Raw genomic sequence first — 17,950 nt, 5'->3', positions numbered from 1 at the left:
TGTTTCTGCTTATAGTATACAACTCCGTGTCTTTTACAAATACTATTGGGTTGTATCAATGCTGTGGTGTTGAGATGGTTTGTTTTCCAAAAGTGTATACATGGCAAGCTTGGTTCCCATAATAATATTGAAAGGTCTTTAAGAAAAGGGGTTCGATCGAGGTGATTAGATCATTTGGGCACTACTCTTGAAAGGGATTAATACTTTCTTGTGGGAATAGACTAGGTCTCCAGGGGTAGACATTTCTCAAACCAATAAGTTTTTATCAAGTGAGTTTCAATTGCTCAGTGTGTTCTCCTGCCCCTGTTATTTCATATAATCCCATGTTGTAAGGACAGAGAGCCACATCCTGGGCTGAACAGACAGGATGCCCATCAGCTGGAGGATTTTAGCCTACAATGCTAGGAGCAAACTAAGCCAATTTTTGTTACAAAACCCTGGTGGTCTCACATTTTCTAATAGTATCAGGAAATAGTCTAAGACAGTCAAAACTGAATTTCCTTGCTGTAGGCATCTGCGGAACTATTTAATGACGCAATCTAACATTTGAGTGCTTTGATTCTGGCTTTCTTCTTTCCCCTTACACAGTATATGACATTTAGACTAAGCTCCATTGTAAAAATCCACACGGGCATTCCAACGCTAGTTTCATCTGAAAATGTAGCCCTCTTGAACCCTTTTCTATAGTCTGTATTTTTATCATTGCTTTTTGGTTATTTGAGACCAGGACTCCTCTACCTGTCTGGCCTGAGACTCACTAGCCTCAGGTCCCTTATCCTCCCCTTCCTAACCACAAACTCATAGTTCAGCTTAGAAGGCAGGGCCTGCCACTGTGAAAGAGATATCGGCCAGCACATGCTTTCTTGGCTTGGGAGAAATTCCTTTTTTGTTACTAAAGGTGTTTGGTAAGCGTTAAAGAAGATAGAAGCATAGACAGACCTAATCACAGAGAGCCTGCTAATAGGGGGACAAAAGGCTTCTCATGAGCAAGCTCAGGAATGCCAAATCTGAGCTTGCCAGGGAGCAAAACAGGTTTGTGATTTTTAGTGTATGTCTGTTAAGAGTGCTTAACAGTACCGTACAGTACTGCAACTACAGTTACAATACTACAAACTGATAATCTACAGTGAACCAGTATCTGAAGTCTTAGCCTAAATAAGAAGAAAATATCTCAAATTTTATTGTGTCATGACAAAACAACTGAAAGCATTTAAGAGCATTTTAAATATCTCTAGATATGCACATGGGATGTTAGAGAGACACTGCAAACATCAATCTGGAATTTGAGCATTCTGCAAATTAGATAAGTAGTTTGCTAAATTTTTAAAAATGAAGGAATTTTAAAAATGACTGATATTAAGGTCCTAAAATTCACAGTGTTGGGGAGTATTTTTGTTTTGCTAGTTTAAGCATCATTTGAAACTTGGAAAGTTGTTGCAAGAAGTCAAATATTCCCATTAGAAATCGATGGATTTCCATATCTGCCGTTAGAAATCTCATTGTAGACTCTGTGGAGTTATTCTGCAGTGATCCTAATAGAGGTTTGGGTGGAAAGGTATGGAGAGGACTTCCTCATGACGGCTTAGCAGATAAAGGTGTTTGCAGCACCAGTCTGGCAACCTGCATTCGCGTTCCCAAACCCGAATAAAGGAGAGAGGAGAGAACCAACCTCAGAAATGTGGCCTCTGATGAGTAAGTGTTGATGTAACCCCAGCCACAGCACTAAGTAACCACAATAATAACCAAACAAACAAAAAAGACAATAAAAATTAAATACGTACCGGGGAAAAACATTTTATGCAGAGCATTGTAAGTAGTTTGACCCCAGTTTTCATAAAAATATATGAAGTTGTTTTAGTGTTCACCTCATTAAAAAAAAAATCTGTGTTGAGTTTAGATAATTAAATCCATATATTTCTATCCTGTTAGTATGTGTTCGGATACTTGGTTCCCAGAGGGAGACTCTTTTCTGAGAGGTTACGGCGCCCGAGAGGTTACGGAGCCCCTAGGTGTAAAGCTTTGAGGTCATAAAGCTCCGTCCCACTACCTGTTCTGAAGTAACAGTTTTGATATCATTAAGAAAATCACCACAGACCCATTATAAGAATATGTTTCCATTTTAGCTCCAGCTGTGGGATATGGGGCTGCTTCAGATTGTCCTCAGCAGCTATGATTGGCCTCGTGCTCTAGCAGGGGTGTGATTTTGCCAGCTGCAGATAGTTTCTGTGATTGCGTGACATTTAGAATTCTACAGACTTTTCAAAGGTTGTATAAATGCCAGAGCCCTGGGAGGCAGGGTGGCTTGATGATTGTTGGTTGTTGTTAGTTGTGGTTTGTTAAACAGTCATGCACAACAAGAAGAAGAAATTAGAGATCCTGAAGACAAAGATCAAACTTGCTCCAAGTTACTTGATGCCCCTAATTAGCGAGAAGTAGTCATGATAATATTGCCCTTTTTCTTTTTTAAAAATATCTATCTATCTATCTATCTATCTATCTATCTATCTATCTATCTATCTATCTATCTATTTATCTATCTAATGTTCGTGAGTATATTATTGCTATCTTCAGACACACCAGAAGAGGGCATCTGATCCCAATACAGATGGTTGTGAGCCACCATGTGGTTGCTGGGAATTGAACTCAGAACCTCTGGAAGAGCAGTCAGTGCTCTTAACCACTGAGTCATCTCTCCAGTCCATATTGCCCCTTTTCTAACCCAACTTTCCTCTCTATCCTTTCATCTCTCTTTTCTAGTGCTAATGGGGTTCAAAGGGCAGAAAAGTGGTAGAGAAGAGGGGAAGAAAGGACCCACAAAGTAGCTGAAGACATTCTGGGTTGCTGATGTAGTGTGCTGATGGACCTCATGATCCTGTAGCCAAAACTTCTCCATCCTGATGGAGTTATCTGCTCTGGAACTGTGATCCAAAATAACCCCGTCTACTTGTGTTGTCTTCATTAAGGTAGTTAACCCAGCGACAGAAATCAAACAAGTGCAATCTATTGTTTGAGCTTTTAGCATGAGTGTAAGTGCCATCAATGCAAATGATCAGGTTATGGCGTGTCTGCAAGAGTCAGAGGTCTTTGCTCTCCATGTAGTTTCCTGTCAAAGATTCTCTCCTCATACCTTCACTCTGAGCACAGATGCAAACATCCTTGCGTCTTCAGACACACCTCCAATGTAGAATTTCTTCTGGAACACTGGGGGGTGATCGTTTTCATCCTGAATCTCAATGTACACCTTAGCTGTATTGCCTGGAAGACAAGACATATCTTTGTTGGTGATTTTTTTTTATTGGCATAAAAATCACTAGAGTAATATGTACCATTCTTTTCAGTAAAGGGATGCACACAACTTTTTAGTAGGTCATTCCTAAGTGATACCTAATTCTAGGTCAAGAGGATACAAGTACAAATGTTACACTTTGACTTTATTTTTGCAGCACTAGGAATTCAATCTCGGGCCCAGTAAGTACCAAGCAAGTGTTCCCTCAGTGTAACTGATCTCCAACTGCCACCTTTTGAATTGTAATGCCATAGTAATTTACTTTCCATTTTAACTTCTTTAACTTAGTTTCCCTTTGTGGTCATAAATAAACCACCCAAATATTCCTGAATGGCCTTACTGGACAGAGGCTTACTGCAAACTAGTTGGCACTCAATTATAGGTCACATTGATCTACATGGCTTCCATATTTGACTAATTAAGATCTGGAGAATTAACTTTTTAACTTGTGTACTTATTAACACACACTAATACACAATTGTGTCTCCTAGAGATGTCAGATAAGCTACTCCTATGGATCTCTCATCAACATGGCTTTGTAAGGAAGCTCTGATCAAGGAGGATACCAATAGACATGTTAACCTATGCTAACCTGGGAGGGGGGAATTTCATAGTGCTTTAAAACATAGACAAGGAACTACAGGCAGCTAAGGATGCTTATCCAATACCAAGTGGTCATCCCTGAAATTATGTATACACAAATACCATTATGCTGACTGAGCAGATTTATTTCTATATCTAGGAGATATATATATATATATATATATATATATATATATATATATATATATATATATATATGTAGTGTGTGTATTTACAATATATAAACAATTGTCTCAGTCAGGGTTTCTATTCCTGCACAAACACCATGACCAAAAAGCAGTTGGGGAGGAAGGGTTTATTCAGCTTACATTTCCACATTGCTGTTCATCACTGAAGAGGCCAGGACTGGAACTCAAGCAGGTTAGGGAGCAGGAGCTGATACAGAGGCCATGAAGGGATGTTCTTTACTGGCTTACTTCTACTGGTTTGCTCAGCCTGCTCTCTTAAAGAACCCAAGAACCCAAGACTTCCCCCCTTGATCACTAATTGAGAAAATGCCTTACAGCTGGATCTCATGGAGGCATTTCCCCAACTGAAGCTCCTTTCTCTGTGATAACTCCAGCTGTGTCAAGTTGACACAAAACTAGCCAGTACAACAATGGTTTAATTGAATATCTATATCTATATCTGTCTATCTATCTATCTATCTATCTATCTATCTATCTATCTATCTATTGAGTTACTGGACACTGGCATATATGTAACATAATGTTTAATATATACTTTATATTATAAATATAAACAATTTTATAAAGACCACAAATTAGAGAGAGAGAAATATGAGTGAGGGATCACATGAGAGCATTTGGAGTAAGGAAAGAGAAGAAGGAAATTATGTAATTATATTATGCTATAATTAAAAAATAAAAAAAAATTATAAAACTTCCTTATTTTGGGCTCTTTGTAATTACTGGACAGGATGTGACAGGCTCTGCTCCAGGGGGTGCAGAACCATCTAGAAATGGAACAGTGAGCTAGTTATTATTATGCTCAATTTGAGAGGATTAAGACGAATAGAGGGGCAACCTCCCCTAAGTAGGTGGTATGCCTGAAATGTGAACATGTGGTGATATCCGACTGAAGAAGATGAGCCCTTACATGCACTGGCTACCACCACTGCATCCTCAGAAACAAAGCAAGTTGTGTGCAGCCAGCCCAGTAAAGGTAAATACAAGGACAGCTGGCCATTGGATGTAGCACTGTTTTAAGGTTTATAAAGCACCCAGGTTTTTCGTGCTTTCATCTTTGCTTTTGCCCATTTCCCTTGCAGTTTGCACCATTTCTGACTTGTTCAATGATTTTTATCTCCATTTCTATCATTCCAACCCCAAAACATGTTTTTATTTCCCACAGAGACCTTATTACTTTCTGAAATTGGGCTTATCTGGCATCAGGACAATATGGGTGAAGTTCTTCTCTGTACTGTACGCTTGATCTGATAACTTTTTATTGGATAAGTAAATGAATTAATAAATATTAGAACAGAGTAATAAATCCTGATATTTCTCTTTTTTTAATTATGGTTTTAGCATAGTCACCCTCTCTAGGCTTATCCTGCCTCTGCTGTGGCCTCTGAGCTACATGCTATGGACATATTTACAGATGGCAGCATCAGGCAGCAATGTCAGAAGGTCATACATCCCTGGGCTCATATGACCTGGGAGAGGCACATAGGAGGTGCAAAGCTGAATCTCTTCTCTCCCCATGTCAGTCTCATTTCCTAATTTACCCAATGATATTCTGATTTGTTTTCAATTTATTATAAGAGATGATACTGTTAGAATTCAAGACCAATTAATAACTTTTTAGAAACATATTTTTTAATGCTTTGAAAATGTCATAACACATAAAATGCATTTTGGTCAGATTATCCTACAGCTACTGACAGAGACACAATATAATTTAAAACTGCAGGTAGCTGATGGATTCCATTTGTGTGTACATGTGTCATATGTGTATATGTGGTATGTATGTGTGTGTGGTGTGGTATGTTTGTGTGTGTGTTGTGTTGTGTGTGTGTTGTATATGTGTGTATGTGGTGTATATGTGTGTGTGTGGTGTATATGTAATGTGGTGCATGTGTGTGTGTGTTGTATGTGTGTGTGGTATGTTTGTGTGTGTGTTTTGTATGTGTTTGTATGAGGTGTGTATGTGTATGTGGTGTGATATGTTTGTGTATGTGTTGTGTTGTGTGTGTTGTATATGTGTGTATGTGGTATATATGTAATGTGGTGCATGTGTGTGTGTTTTGTATGTATGTGTGTGGTATGTTTATGTGTGTGTGTTGTATGTGTGTGTATGTGGTGTGTTTGTGTGTGTGGTATGGTATATGTGTGTGTGTTTGGTGTATATGTAGTGCATGTGAATGTACGAGTTGTATGTATGTGTGTGGTATGTTTGTGTATGTTGTGTTGTATGTGTGCATGTATGTTGTGGTGTATGTGTGTGGTGTATGTGTGGTGTGGTATATGTGTGTGTGTATGTGTGTCTGTCTGTCAAGGTAAGCCCAGCTTTCATCCAGGTGCTGGATGAAGGTATGAATTATCTAACAGGAGGAACAACACTATGAACTAACCAGTATCCCCAGAGCTCCTAGGGACTAAACCACCAACTAAAAAGTACACACAGTGAGACTCATGGCTCCAGCTGCATATGTAGCAGAGGATGGCCTAGTTGGACATCAGTAAGAGGAGAGGCCCTTGGCCCTGTGAATGCTCTATGCCCCAGTTGTAAGGGAATGCTAGAGCCAGGAAGCAGGAGTGGGTGGGTTGGTGAGCAGGGGCAGGAGGAGGGGATAAGAGATTTTCAGAGGGGAAACCAGGAAAGGGGATAACATTTGAAATGTAAATAACGGAAATATCTAATTAAAAAAAAAAAAAAAGAACATGACAGTTGGTGCCGATTCTCTTTCTACTTGCTGAGCCTTCAACACACTCCAGGAAGTATAATTCAAGAATGAAACTATACATTATGTATGGAATTTCCCAAAGGTTTACAAATACTTTATGGTAATTTATGTTCATATTGGTCTGTTTGCATGTGTGTGTACATGCACAAGCTTGTGCGTTCCTGGGTATACCAAGAGAAATGTGCTCTTTAATCACCAAGCCATCTCCCAAGATTTTTTTTTATTTTAACTCTGGTAGTGTTCCTGTTAACTTTTAAAATAGGCCTGTGTTTGGTACGTGTAGCTAACTTTTATAGCTTGCTTGACGCAATGAATTAAACACAGCTTTATGGATTTATAACATTAACAATTCAATTCACAGTAACAGAAAACCTGATGGGTTTAAACTTAGGAGCAGAATTTAAAGTGTGATATTGTAGGATTCGAGTATTAGCTCACTTTAGAGTAACTGTTCATCTTTGTCTTCATTAGCGTTTGTATTGCTCTGAGAAAACACTATGACCAAAAGTCACTTAGGGAGGAAAGGGTTAATTTGGCACGTACATGGAGAGTTAAAATGAGCAGGACAAACTCACCGATTTGTTCTGATTCCATTCACTTTGCTAAATTCTGATGATCTGGGCCCTCCTCTTAGTATCTCAGCCGAAATGTGTGCCTTCTATAAACTTAACAAAGATGAAGGGACATCTTGACTAGTTCATGAGTCCCTTGAAAGATGGCTGTGAGGTTTTCCGGGGGCCATGGGGTTGGTTGGAGTTTAAGACTGTCAGGCCTCATCTGAGGTGACAACGGCTCATGATTTCCAAGGTCTTTGCAGAATCAGAGCTGCCTGTTCATTTTCTGTTACCAAATCATTGGTGGGGTTCACTGATTCGGTGGCATCTACATAGAGGAAATACTTCAGTTCAGGCATCTTTAGCTGTGCAATCATCTAGTCCTGAGGCTTTCCAGGCTTGCTCACAGTCATCTCTGAGCACAGCTCACCACACCAGTGCCATGGAACTTTTGGGGGAATTTTAAATTACTGCTGTTAGGTTTTATATAAATTAGTAAATGTATAAGATCACAACATGATAGCCATGTGTACTTAAAACAATTAGACATTGCTCAGATTTAAATGTGTTTAAGTGTACGTTTATTTAAAAATGAGATCATTTAGTTATTTCACAAAATACGTACCTTTATGAATTGTAATTTAATATAATGACAATTAATTTTGAAATTGATGTTTACAATGTTATGTAAAACTATTTATGATAGTCAAATATAAACTAGTCTACCTCTTCATTCTCCTGCTAATTTTAGATAGATTATAGGTAACCTTCCTTTGAAATGTATAGAACAGTAAACATTTCCTCTATAAACAAACTTTTGAACTATATTTTTTGCATTTAATTATTAGAGTACTTTGATTCTCTTCACAATAAGGTTCTTACAGATGGTAATTCTACCTTGATTACCTATTAGTGTGATTATAATACTTCAATTTATTGGTAACTTTTCCAGTGTTACCACCCTTAACCCCATTTTATTCGTGAAAACATTATTTGCATTGATTTGCCTTGCTAGGGGAAAATAATTAACATAACTATTTGTGGCAGTTTGAAGGAGAATGTCCTAAAGGCTCACATGTTTGAATACCTGGTCCCCAATGGGTGATGCTATTTGGAGATATTTAGGGTTTGATGGAGGACATATGTCACTGAGAGTGGGCTTTGAGATTTCAAAGGCACAGACCTTTCCCAGTTTACTCTGTTTCCTTGCAGTTCAAACTGTGAGTCCTCAGCTTCTCTTCTAGTTGCCATGTCTATCAGCTGTCATGTTTCCTGACCATGATGTTGATGGACTACTATGGCTCTGAAGTTTGCCAAGACCCAGCCTTGGCTTGGAGAGGGGTTCTGAGGAAGGGGTGCCTGGGAACTTTAAAAGTAATGACTGGAAGTCAAATCATAGGTCCAAGCTGACAGCCTATCTTCTGCTTGAGACAGCTTTCTAGATTGTTTTTCCCCTTGCTCTCCTTTCTCCAGAGATCTCCAGATAGCTCTCTCCCTAAGTTCTACTTGAGACAGTTCTCCTTGCTATTACAAAGAATTCTTTGGATAACTCATCTCTTGCAGATCACAATCCCAGTTTTTTGTTACACACTCTCTCTCTCTCTCTCTCTCTCTCTCTCTCTCTCTCTATATATATATATATATATATATATATATATATATATATATATATATAATTTCTTACCCCAATAAGCCCATATTGAAACACACAGTTATTATATTTATGAGCCATATGTTTAGATTCGGCCTATCTATTATTATACTAACATATTCCCCGGTTATGAGATCTCTTGCTACTTTCAGCTTCTCCAGGCCATGTGGTTCTGCTTCATCTTTCTTCTTTCTCCATCTTTCTGAGACCTCCCGCTCACAAGTTGTCTCATAGCACAGCAGTTTTTGTTCTTTTAGATTTGTGAAGCCCTTCATATAATTCATATTGCATCCCCCCCCCTTTTTTGAGAAATTGCATCTTTTTGAACCATGTTTTTAGAGTTCTTTCCCACAGTCTTAAGAGCTGCCCTGCAGGTCCTAGCATTTGCCATTTTGCTGTGACATTAGACACACCTTTGCATCCCAGACTTAAGCTATCTCTGACTATCATGGAGTCATTTGTATTAACAGGGAGGACATTCCTTGAAGGGAGAACATAAAATATGTACATTTTACATACAAACAAGCCTTATACCCACAGCAGACATTGACACTCATGGAGGCCCAGGAACAGGAACTGTGTCATTCTGTCCCTACCAATGCCATGCTGGACCTGGCAGAAACTGTAGTCTCAAATAAACCCCTCCTTCTATAAGTTGCTCTAGTTATGGTATTTTATAGCAACAATAGAAAAGTAGCTAAGACAGAAGTTGGTACCAGACAGTGGGATATGCTGTGATGGGGCCTTAATATGTTGTCTTTGCAGGACTATTGGGGTCTTTGAATTTTGGACTAGAAGAGCAGATGAATACCAGTAGTGGAGTTAAATGGGACATCCTTACAGGGATTTGGAAATTCTAAGAGCAATGTGGACTGTGGAGGCCCAACTCCAGAGGTCTCAGTGGGGGACAATTTTAATAACTGACCTAGAAATTCTTGTGATATTTTGGCAAAGGATGTGGGCGCTTTCTGCCCTGCCCTAACAACTTGCCTGAGGCTATATTTCAAAGGGGTAGACTAATTTCTTTGGTGGAAGAGATTTCAACATGGCTCAATATTAACTCTGCTGTGTGGTTATTAATAGTCACTCTTAGATTCTGAAAGAACAATTAACCCTGTAGGGTTTATGACAGTGCACTAGGTTAGGGTGAATTCTGAGCAAACAGTTTGTTATTCAAAGAAGTCAAGAAGTTACAGTCTTGGCTGCAGGCATTGCTCAATTCCAATGATGACATTGCCACCAATGCTTGGGAGGTACTGCACAGCTTGGTGTCAGGAGCCTGAGGAACTGCCCTGAAAACATGCCCTTAGGAAAAACAATGCCATTGATCATGCCAGAGAAAAGAATTTAGGAGGTGTCATTGAAGAGAGAAGTTAGTGCATTACTGGGAGAAGAAACAGGACAGATTTTAGATTTAAGTGTGGGCTATTAAGAGAAGAGAGATGGATTTTAAATGTCTTTCCAGTGTGTGTGTGTGTGTGTGTGTGTGTGTGTGTGTGTGTGTGTATACGTGTGAGAGAGATCACATGTATGTATGTGCATGTATGTGTGCACATGCATGTGTGTGCATGTGCATGTGTTCATATATGTGTATGTTTCTAAGCTTTTTGAAATTGCATTGCTCAAAGATTTAATTCATAACCAATTTCAATGATTATTAAACAGTTAAAATATACACAAAAACATAAGGCTGTCTTGTTTCTCATAAAGAATTTCACTTTTGTGTATAAGATGGTGTGTTCAGGTGTAGGGCTAAGAAAAGAGTCCTAATATAGCTAAACTCAAACATCATGGATATTCTTCCCTTAGAAAGTATCATTTGTTTGCTGATTTTGTGTCTTATGAAAGTGAACATTTTCCTCTAGCCACTCTCATAGACCTTGTCAGCTATACTCAGCTCTGGCTTCTCAGATACTGGGACACACAACCAAACTCAGAGTGAGACATCATTTTTTTTCTGTCCGAACATTTTTCTTCTATCTCATCTCAAAAACACTCAGCAAACTTTGTTGTTTTCTGTTCTTATGATCCTTTTCCTTTTTTGTTTCTATTTTTTAGACAAAGCTAAAATACTGGAGACACAGCACCTTATTTTCCCAGTTTGGGTTATTTAGTGAACCCTGTGTATTTAAGGGGGCAGTTTGCCATACACACAGAAAGAAGGTTGATTGGCAATTCACAAGGAACATGCAGCATATCTAACAGAAGATTATAAAATGAATGTTGGCCAATAGTAAAAGATCAAAGTGTTCACCTGGGTATGGAATCATTGGTATGCCTTCATTTGGATGCTTTTCCTTATGGATGCTCAGCATACACGGAGCCTTGAATTCCATATTTCACACATACTGGCTGTAAGGACTGCATTGCTTTTATCCTAGCCAACCCTGGGGTTTGATTATTTGAAGGCTTGGAAGTAACTCCAATTTAAGTCAAGTTTGCTTTAAATTTCCTTGAACATCTGCAAAAATCCCTTTCTTCCCATGTCGTATCTTTTATTTAAGACAGATCTCAAGCACGCAATGAATAAGGATAAAATAAACTGAGAGAGCCATAAAAAAAAAATGGATCAGAAAAACCACAGAGAGGCCCGACATGCTCTACCCTCCCTGTGGTTGGTTCAGACAGGACAGTATGAGAATCATAGTGAGTTATAGAGTTGGAAAGGTTAGATCACATAGGCTGCCCCTACAGAATATTTGGAAATACACTGCTAGGTAGAGTAAGATGAGAAAATCCTTAGTTCTCAGCTCTTTCTGAGGATTTTAAGACTGTTGTGGCTTCTCTGGTATTTATTTTCAGTACCCAGGCAGCAAGAAAGACGGAGTATTTCAGAGTTTATTTTAATAGCTTTCTAATTTAGCATTGACATTGATTTAATTAACCTTTGCCTGATTTTAATTGCTTGTATCTAAAACACACATCTTATGTTATGTGTTTGCCTGAAAGGTTAATAAGCTGACTTAAGGGAAGAAATGTACATAAGTGTTTGCTCCAGATGCATATTCAGATTGCTAGAATGCCTAGTAGTATATTTTAGCTAGGTCTTCTGAAAAAAAAAAAAGGCAACACTGATGGGTTTATTACTATGATATTGAGGACACAATTAACTGACAAATAGTCTAGATAATTACTTAAAGTCTAAATTTGTGTTCCTCTTTGGAAAATTATAAATATTGTATTACATTAAGTGAGAGTTAATTATGAAGAGTTATCTTTATAATCTATCATCAATTTATCTACCTATCATCTCATCTCTCTATTATTCTACTTAATTTATATATCTATTGTCTATTATCCGAGTACCACTTATCTATATCTATGTTTATCTCAACCTATTTACACATCAACTATCATCTACCCACCCATTATCTAGCTAGCCAGCATATATAATTTTATATAGTTTTTATAGTAAATTACCATAAAATTGGTGCCTTGATATATTAATTTGTAACTTTAAGCAACTAAACATATTTGATTTTTCAGTCTGTCAGAAGTCTCAAGCTATGCTGATTGAGATATAAGCACCTCTGAGGACCATTTTGGAGCCCTCAGGAAGAGTTGTGTCTTTTATTAAAGTTCTCTTTAATATCTACTATGTAAAAACCACAATTCTTCTTAACCTGCTAGTAGATCATTACTCCAGCTTCCAGAAGTGGATGCTCTTTGCTTCCCAATGCTTTTCTTTAAATCCAGAATGGCTAGAGACGTCTTGGAGTTTAGCCAACATAGATCATCTTGCTTCTTTCTCCCCCACACAAAGACTTTTATACCTGTGCTATCTCCACTCAAATGTCTCAGAGCCTTGTTTCTTACTCACTACATCAGAGGAGTCCCTCACGGCCAAATCTTTCCGAAGGCCAGAGGTTAGATCAGAGATCTCTTGGGGATGGAGGTCACCAATCTGTCTACTATTGCTTGAATTTTTGTACATAAATTCCAGGTGACGTGTTTACAAAACAGAAAGATTTTAGTGTGTTTTCAAATAATGAAGTTAGTGAATGTAAAGCTATTTTTATAATAATACAAATGTTTGTATTTTGTACCTTTCATTCTTGCATGAACATGACCAGGGATAGGACTATTATTAATGGTTGTACCAACCTTGGGAACATTGTGGGTTAAATGCTTTTTGAGTGCTATTTCCATTTAATTCTGTAACAAAATCTTAAGGATCATTAATTGTCTTTATTTTTATCAATGAACATAATGGGTCTTAAAGAAATTGAACAATATGCTTAAAATTATACAACTAGAAGACCCAGCAAAGTATTCAGACTCAAACACCTAATAACATGCACAAAATAATTTCATGTAGGGCTTCATTTAGGTCATTTTAAGATCCAGGAGAATATTTAAAACTTTGCTTTGTAATTTAGAAGGAATAGGGCACAGATAATTTTGTGTCAATAGTTTTTGAAAAGGCATTTTTATGCATACAGATACCAGACCTTTTATTTTATTATAATTCTGTATCTGAAAACATAAGAAATAACATCTCACTGGGACATTTCCGAAGCTTTCTCAGTTTTTAATAAGTATGTTAGAGGCTGAGGACAAAATAATGGAATGGAATTCAGGAAATAAAATTTACTTCTAAACTGCTTCAGAAAGATGGAGGAGGTAGTAGAAATGAATGGAGGGGGTAGTAGAAATGAATGGAGGGGGTAGTAGAAATGAATNGAGGGGGTAGTAGAAATGAATNGAGGGGGTAGTAGAAATGAATGGAGGGGGTAGTAGAAATGAATNGAGGGGGTAGTAGAAATGAATNGAGGGGGTAGTAGAAATGAATGGAGGGGGTAGTAGAAATGAATGTTGTCTCTTTGAAGACATCTCTTGACCCACTTCAAAAAACAGGAAATGATTCAAGAACAGAATGAATGAACAATGAGACCTCCCATCCCATGGATCAAATTCTGCTCCCAACTATTCTTGTCCAAAACAATCAGATATTTATTAACACAGGATGAAGGGACCAAATTATGATACATGTACATGGGAGCTTCTGAAATTTATTAAGTTACTGAAAAATACCTAATGACAGAAAATATTCTGGATATTATAATAGAAAATGAAAAGAAATAGTTCAAGGTTTTTAAAAGAGCCTACAGAAGTGTGTATGCATGTAGCTACAGTAAAATTGATTAGGAGAAAATATACTGAGCTTTAAGAGAATAAAAATATAGAAATGTAAATTCAATTTCCCTATTATATAAATTTTATAATTTTATATAATAAAAGTTTTCATTTTTCTAACTAAAAATAAATTAATGTTAATGAACAGAGGCAGAGAACCTCACTGATTTTAAACATAATACTCTCCCAAATGTACACAGTTATTCACAGTTATATAGTCAGTTAGTCAGCTCCTAAAATCCTGCAGTGAGTTAGACGAGGCCCACTATGTGCATTTTCTATGCAAAGAGGAGGCACTGTGTAAATATTTACTTTTTGCACATGATTAAACTTAGGATAAAATCTTTCATTTTACTATGTGATATAAAAAGATAGATTTGTGGTTTGCTGGTCTACTTTCTTAACGATGGTATTTCCAACTTATATATGACTTACTTGTGAAGACTTAACCAAAAAGGAATGCATAAACAGAACAATGGCCATGCAAAATCCAATCTAATTATTCTTTAATCTGTTTATCTTCGTTGAGTCCATTAATCACTAGCATGCAACATAGTAAATAATCAAATTTAACAGAAAATTTGGAAGCAATTTAAGATGAAGCAATGTACTTGCAACGATTTAGTGTAATGGGCAGGCTAAATTTAGCCTTTGGAAAGTCCATAATGAATACCTGTTAGCATTTCACGGTTCTTGCAGTAAGTAGGTCATTACCCCTAAGCATTATCTTCCCTCCACTTCTAAACCACTTATTAGGAAAAAAAAATGTTTGAAGCAACATCACTTCACAAACTAGATCAGTTAGTCATCTGCTAATATTGAGTGCAAGTCAGTAAAAATGAAAATGAAAAATAATAATAGAAAGTAAAACTGTACTAATATGATCTTCAAATATCCCATGCCTTCAAAGTGACCCCCCACTGTTCACCCTCAAGAATTACCTTAAAACACATTGGTGTTCTAATTTACTTTGAAAAGTTAAGGTTTTTTTCCCTCTGTCTTTCCTGGCTAGTCTCCATTCTCTTTCATTTTTTTCTTTAGACTTTTATCACCATACTAACTTCCCCCATGGGTTACTGCCATACCTCATGGGCTATGAGGATCCACCCTACCCATTTTCAAGGGGACACACTTCAACTCAAGTCAACCACATTCTACACCCAAAAGACACTGCCAAAGGCTAGAAGGTTTCTCTCCCAGAGGCCTTGATGGTACAGTTGCACAAAGAATATTAGTGTCTAATATCCTGTGTTTCTCTAGTGTTTGTATTTCCTTAGATCCAGTTCCACTTGTGCTTCGATTGCACAAGCCTTAGATGTTTATTCAGGAAAACTCTTAGCATGAATCAGTCAAGCATGGCTTCCATTACTTCTAACCAGGGGTAAAACAGGATGCTCTGTTTAAAATACTTTACAGAGAGAGGACCCAGAGTGACAGTAGCCTTCCCTTCTCAATATAACAGAAGACATTATAAAATGCAAACTTTCTGGGGTTTTGTTGTTGTTGTTAAAGAGTTTAATCAAATCAATTAATTAACTTTAAATGAAATTTTAGCCTTTAATCCCTGTTTCCACCATAGAGCTTCATTTATCTTGATCATTATTTTTGAAAAGAACACCACATCTTTGTTCATAAATTACCTGGCTGTCATTCAAGATACAAGAATTCAAACTAATGACTCAAGAATAACACAATGCAAAGTATTCGGGAGCCTACCCACAAAAGTGACGATGAGCCATTGTTCTCACTGGGGGATTGTTAGACTTTTGGGACATGACTCAAACATACTTGATAATAATAATCATAGCTTTTTAATTCAGAGGATTCTCTGAAATTGCAATAAATTATATTCTCTGAAAAGAATACCATGTTTAAAAATTTCAAATATCCAATGAGATAGAGGTATTTCACCCCTAAAGAAAGTTAATAATTCTAAAATTTAGATAATTTAGTAAGCACGGAAGCTTGATAGGAAACCTAGGCGTATCTTCTACCAAAGATAAGAATGTGAGATAATTTCACAAATATTTTATGCATATGCCTATTTCTATTATATTAAGGGAATATGAACAATTCAACTGTTAACCTTTGTGAGATGCACAGTGTTTGTTAATAAAGATTTAAAAAAATAACATTTTCTCCTTATTTGCTTTATTGCCATACTTAGCAATTCATACGTGGAATATCTTCTATGGGAACAGTCTATGAGTAAAGCTGAGTCTCTGGGCTGCCTAGCATCCTTGCTATCCTTGTATATGTTAATAAAACAGGCACATAGCTCTGTATGTCAAGCAACAAAGATGGAAAGCACATGGTGTAAGTAAGTAACTAGCAACAAACTTTTCAAATCGAGAGTGACAGCATTTAGAATAATGATTTCCTTTCAACTGCTTGCCTGTAATTATTTTTAAAAAGGTATTGCACAGGGAGCTAATTCTCTACAAGTTTCCATAAGAGATGAAAACAGGAACAAGATTGATTAATGGAGCTCATCAAAATTCCTGGGAATAAAAAGCTGAATCAGATTTGGAAGAATTGAATGCTAGACTTGCATTCTAAATAATGATAAAAAAGAATGGCACACTAAACTTATGTTTATTGTTTTTGAGTCATAAAGTTTTTAGAAACACTACCACAGCTTTAATCACAGATTGAACCTCACATGGTGATAGTGTGTGATATCAATACTCTATGCTCACCAATAAATATGTTATCAAAACAAAAACTAAACAGAGAAATGCTGGTCCTAACTGATATGTTATTTCAAATGGACCTAACAGAACAATTTACTCAAAACACAAAAGAATATACCTTCTCAGCACTTCATGGAAATTTCTCCAAAACTGACCACATACTTGGACACAAAGCAAATCTTAATAGATACAAGAAAATTGAAATAACACCTTGTATCCCATATGATAACCACATATTAAAGCTGGATGTCAACCACAAGAGAAAGCTTACAAACTCATAGAAACTAAAAATTTACTGCCAGGAGTCAACAAGCTAGTAACTAGCAGGTGACCTTCCTGAGATGAGTCTGCCTTGGAATAAAAATCCATGGCAGATTTTCTCCCATAGCCAAGGCCTAGGAGAAATTCATTTTTAGAAAGATTGCTGCTACTAATATTCTTTTCCTGTTATTATTAAATATATATACCCACCACTAGGACTTAGCCTACCCTTTTGAGTAAATTTCTGCATAACTATGAAGATGTGCTGTCTTTAGTGTTGCTATATAGACAAGTAGATGATATCTTTATCCTTAATGATGATTCTATAAGAATTCCTAAATTTATAGTAATTATCAAGCTCTTTCAGTAACGCTTCTATTAAGTCCTTTTTGATAGTCAAAACTGCAGTGAGAGCTCTTCTTGTCTTTAGTGTCACTTCTGATAGTAAGCAGGAAATCTACAACTCAGAGCACATTCCAAGAGGCTGTAAAACCATTAACCTATAATCACAGATTTATTATAGGTGCCAGGACAGAAGATAAAATATTGACTGGGTTTATCTATACACAACTTCACTAATAACTTAGTTATGTTTTTAGCTCTCCATGAACCTGTGGAGCTTTGAACGGTGATGAATGTTTATCTAGATCATTCCTCTTAATGAATATGCATGGTAACATTCAGTGTCATAAATTTCTTATTCGGTTTATGATTTGAATTTATGTGTAAACTTGTGATGACATTTTAACTATGTGATAATGTGTTCTGGAAGATATAATAGTGATAAAGACAAAGAGAAAAGGATCATTCCACTTTCCCCCCTTTTCTTTTCTTTTCTCTTTTCTTTTCTTTTCTTTT

General features: G+C 36.9%; 1 protein-coding gene across 3 annotated transcripts in view; it reads right to left on the bottom strand.

The window, feature by feature from the left end:
• Pcdh15 (protocadherin related 15) overlaps positions 1–17,950 on the bottom strand; it is a 1,443,732-nt gene that overhangs the window by 92,085 nt on the left and 1,333,697 nt on the right. For all 3 annotated transcript variants that reach the window (XM_021204350.1, XM_021204353.1, XM_021204349.1), the window contains one exon: positions 3,128–3,255. In XM_021204350.1, coding sequence (XP_021060009.1) covers positions 3,128–3,255 — 128 coding nt within the window. The remainder of the gene's footprint in view (positions 1–3,127; positions 3,256–17,950) is intronic.

The sequence above is a fragment of the Mus pahari genome, chromosome 9 (genome assembly GCF_900095145.1).
Source record: "Mus pahari chromosome 9, PAHARI_EIJ_v1.1, whole genome shotgun sequence".
Taxonomy (NCBI): Eukaryota; Metazoa; Chordata; class Mammalia; order Rodentia; family Muridae; genus Mus; species Mus pahari.
The sequence above is the reverse complement of the archived record's forward strand: the minus strand, read 5'-3'. Positions and strand labels throughout refer to the sequence as shown.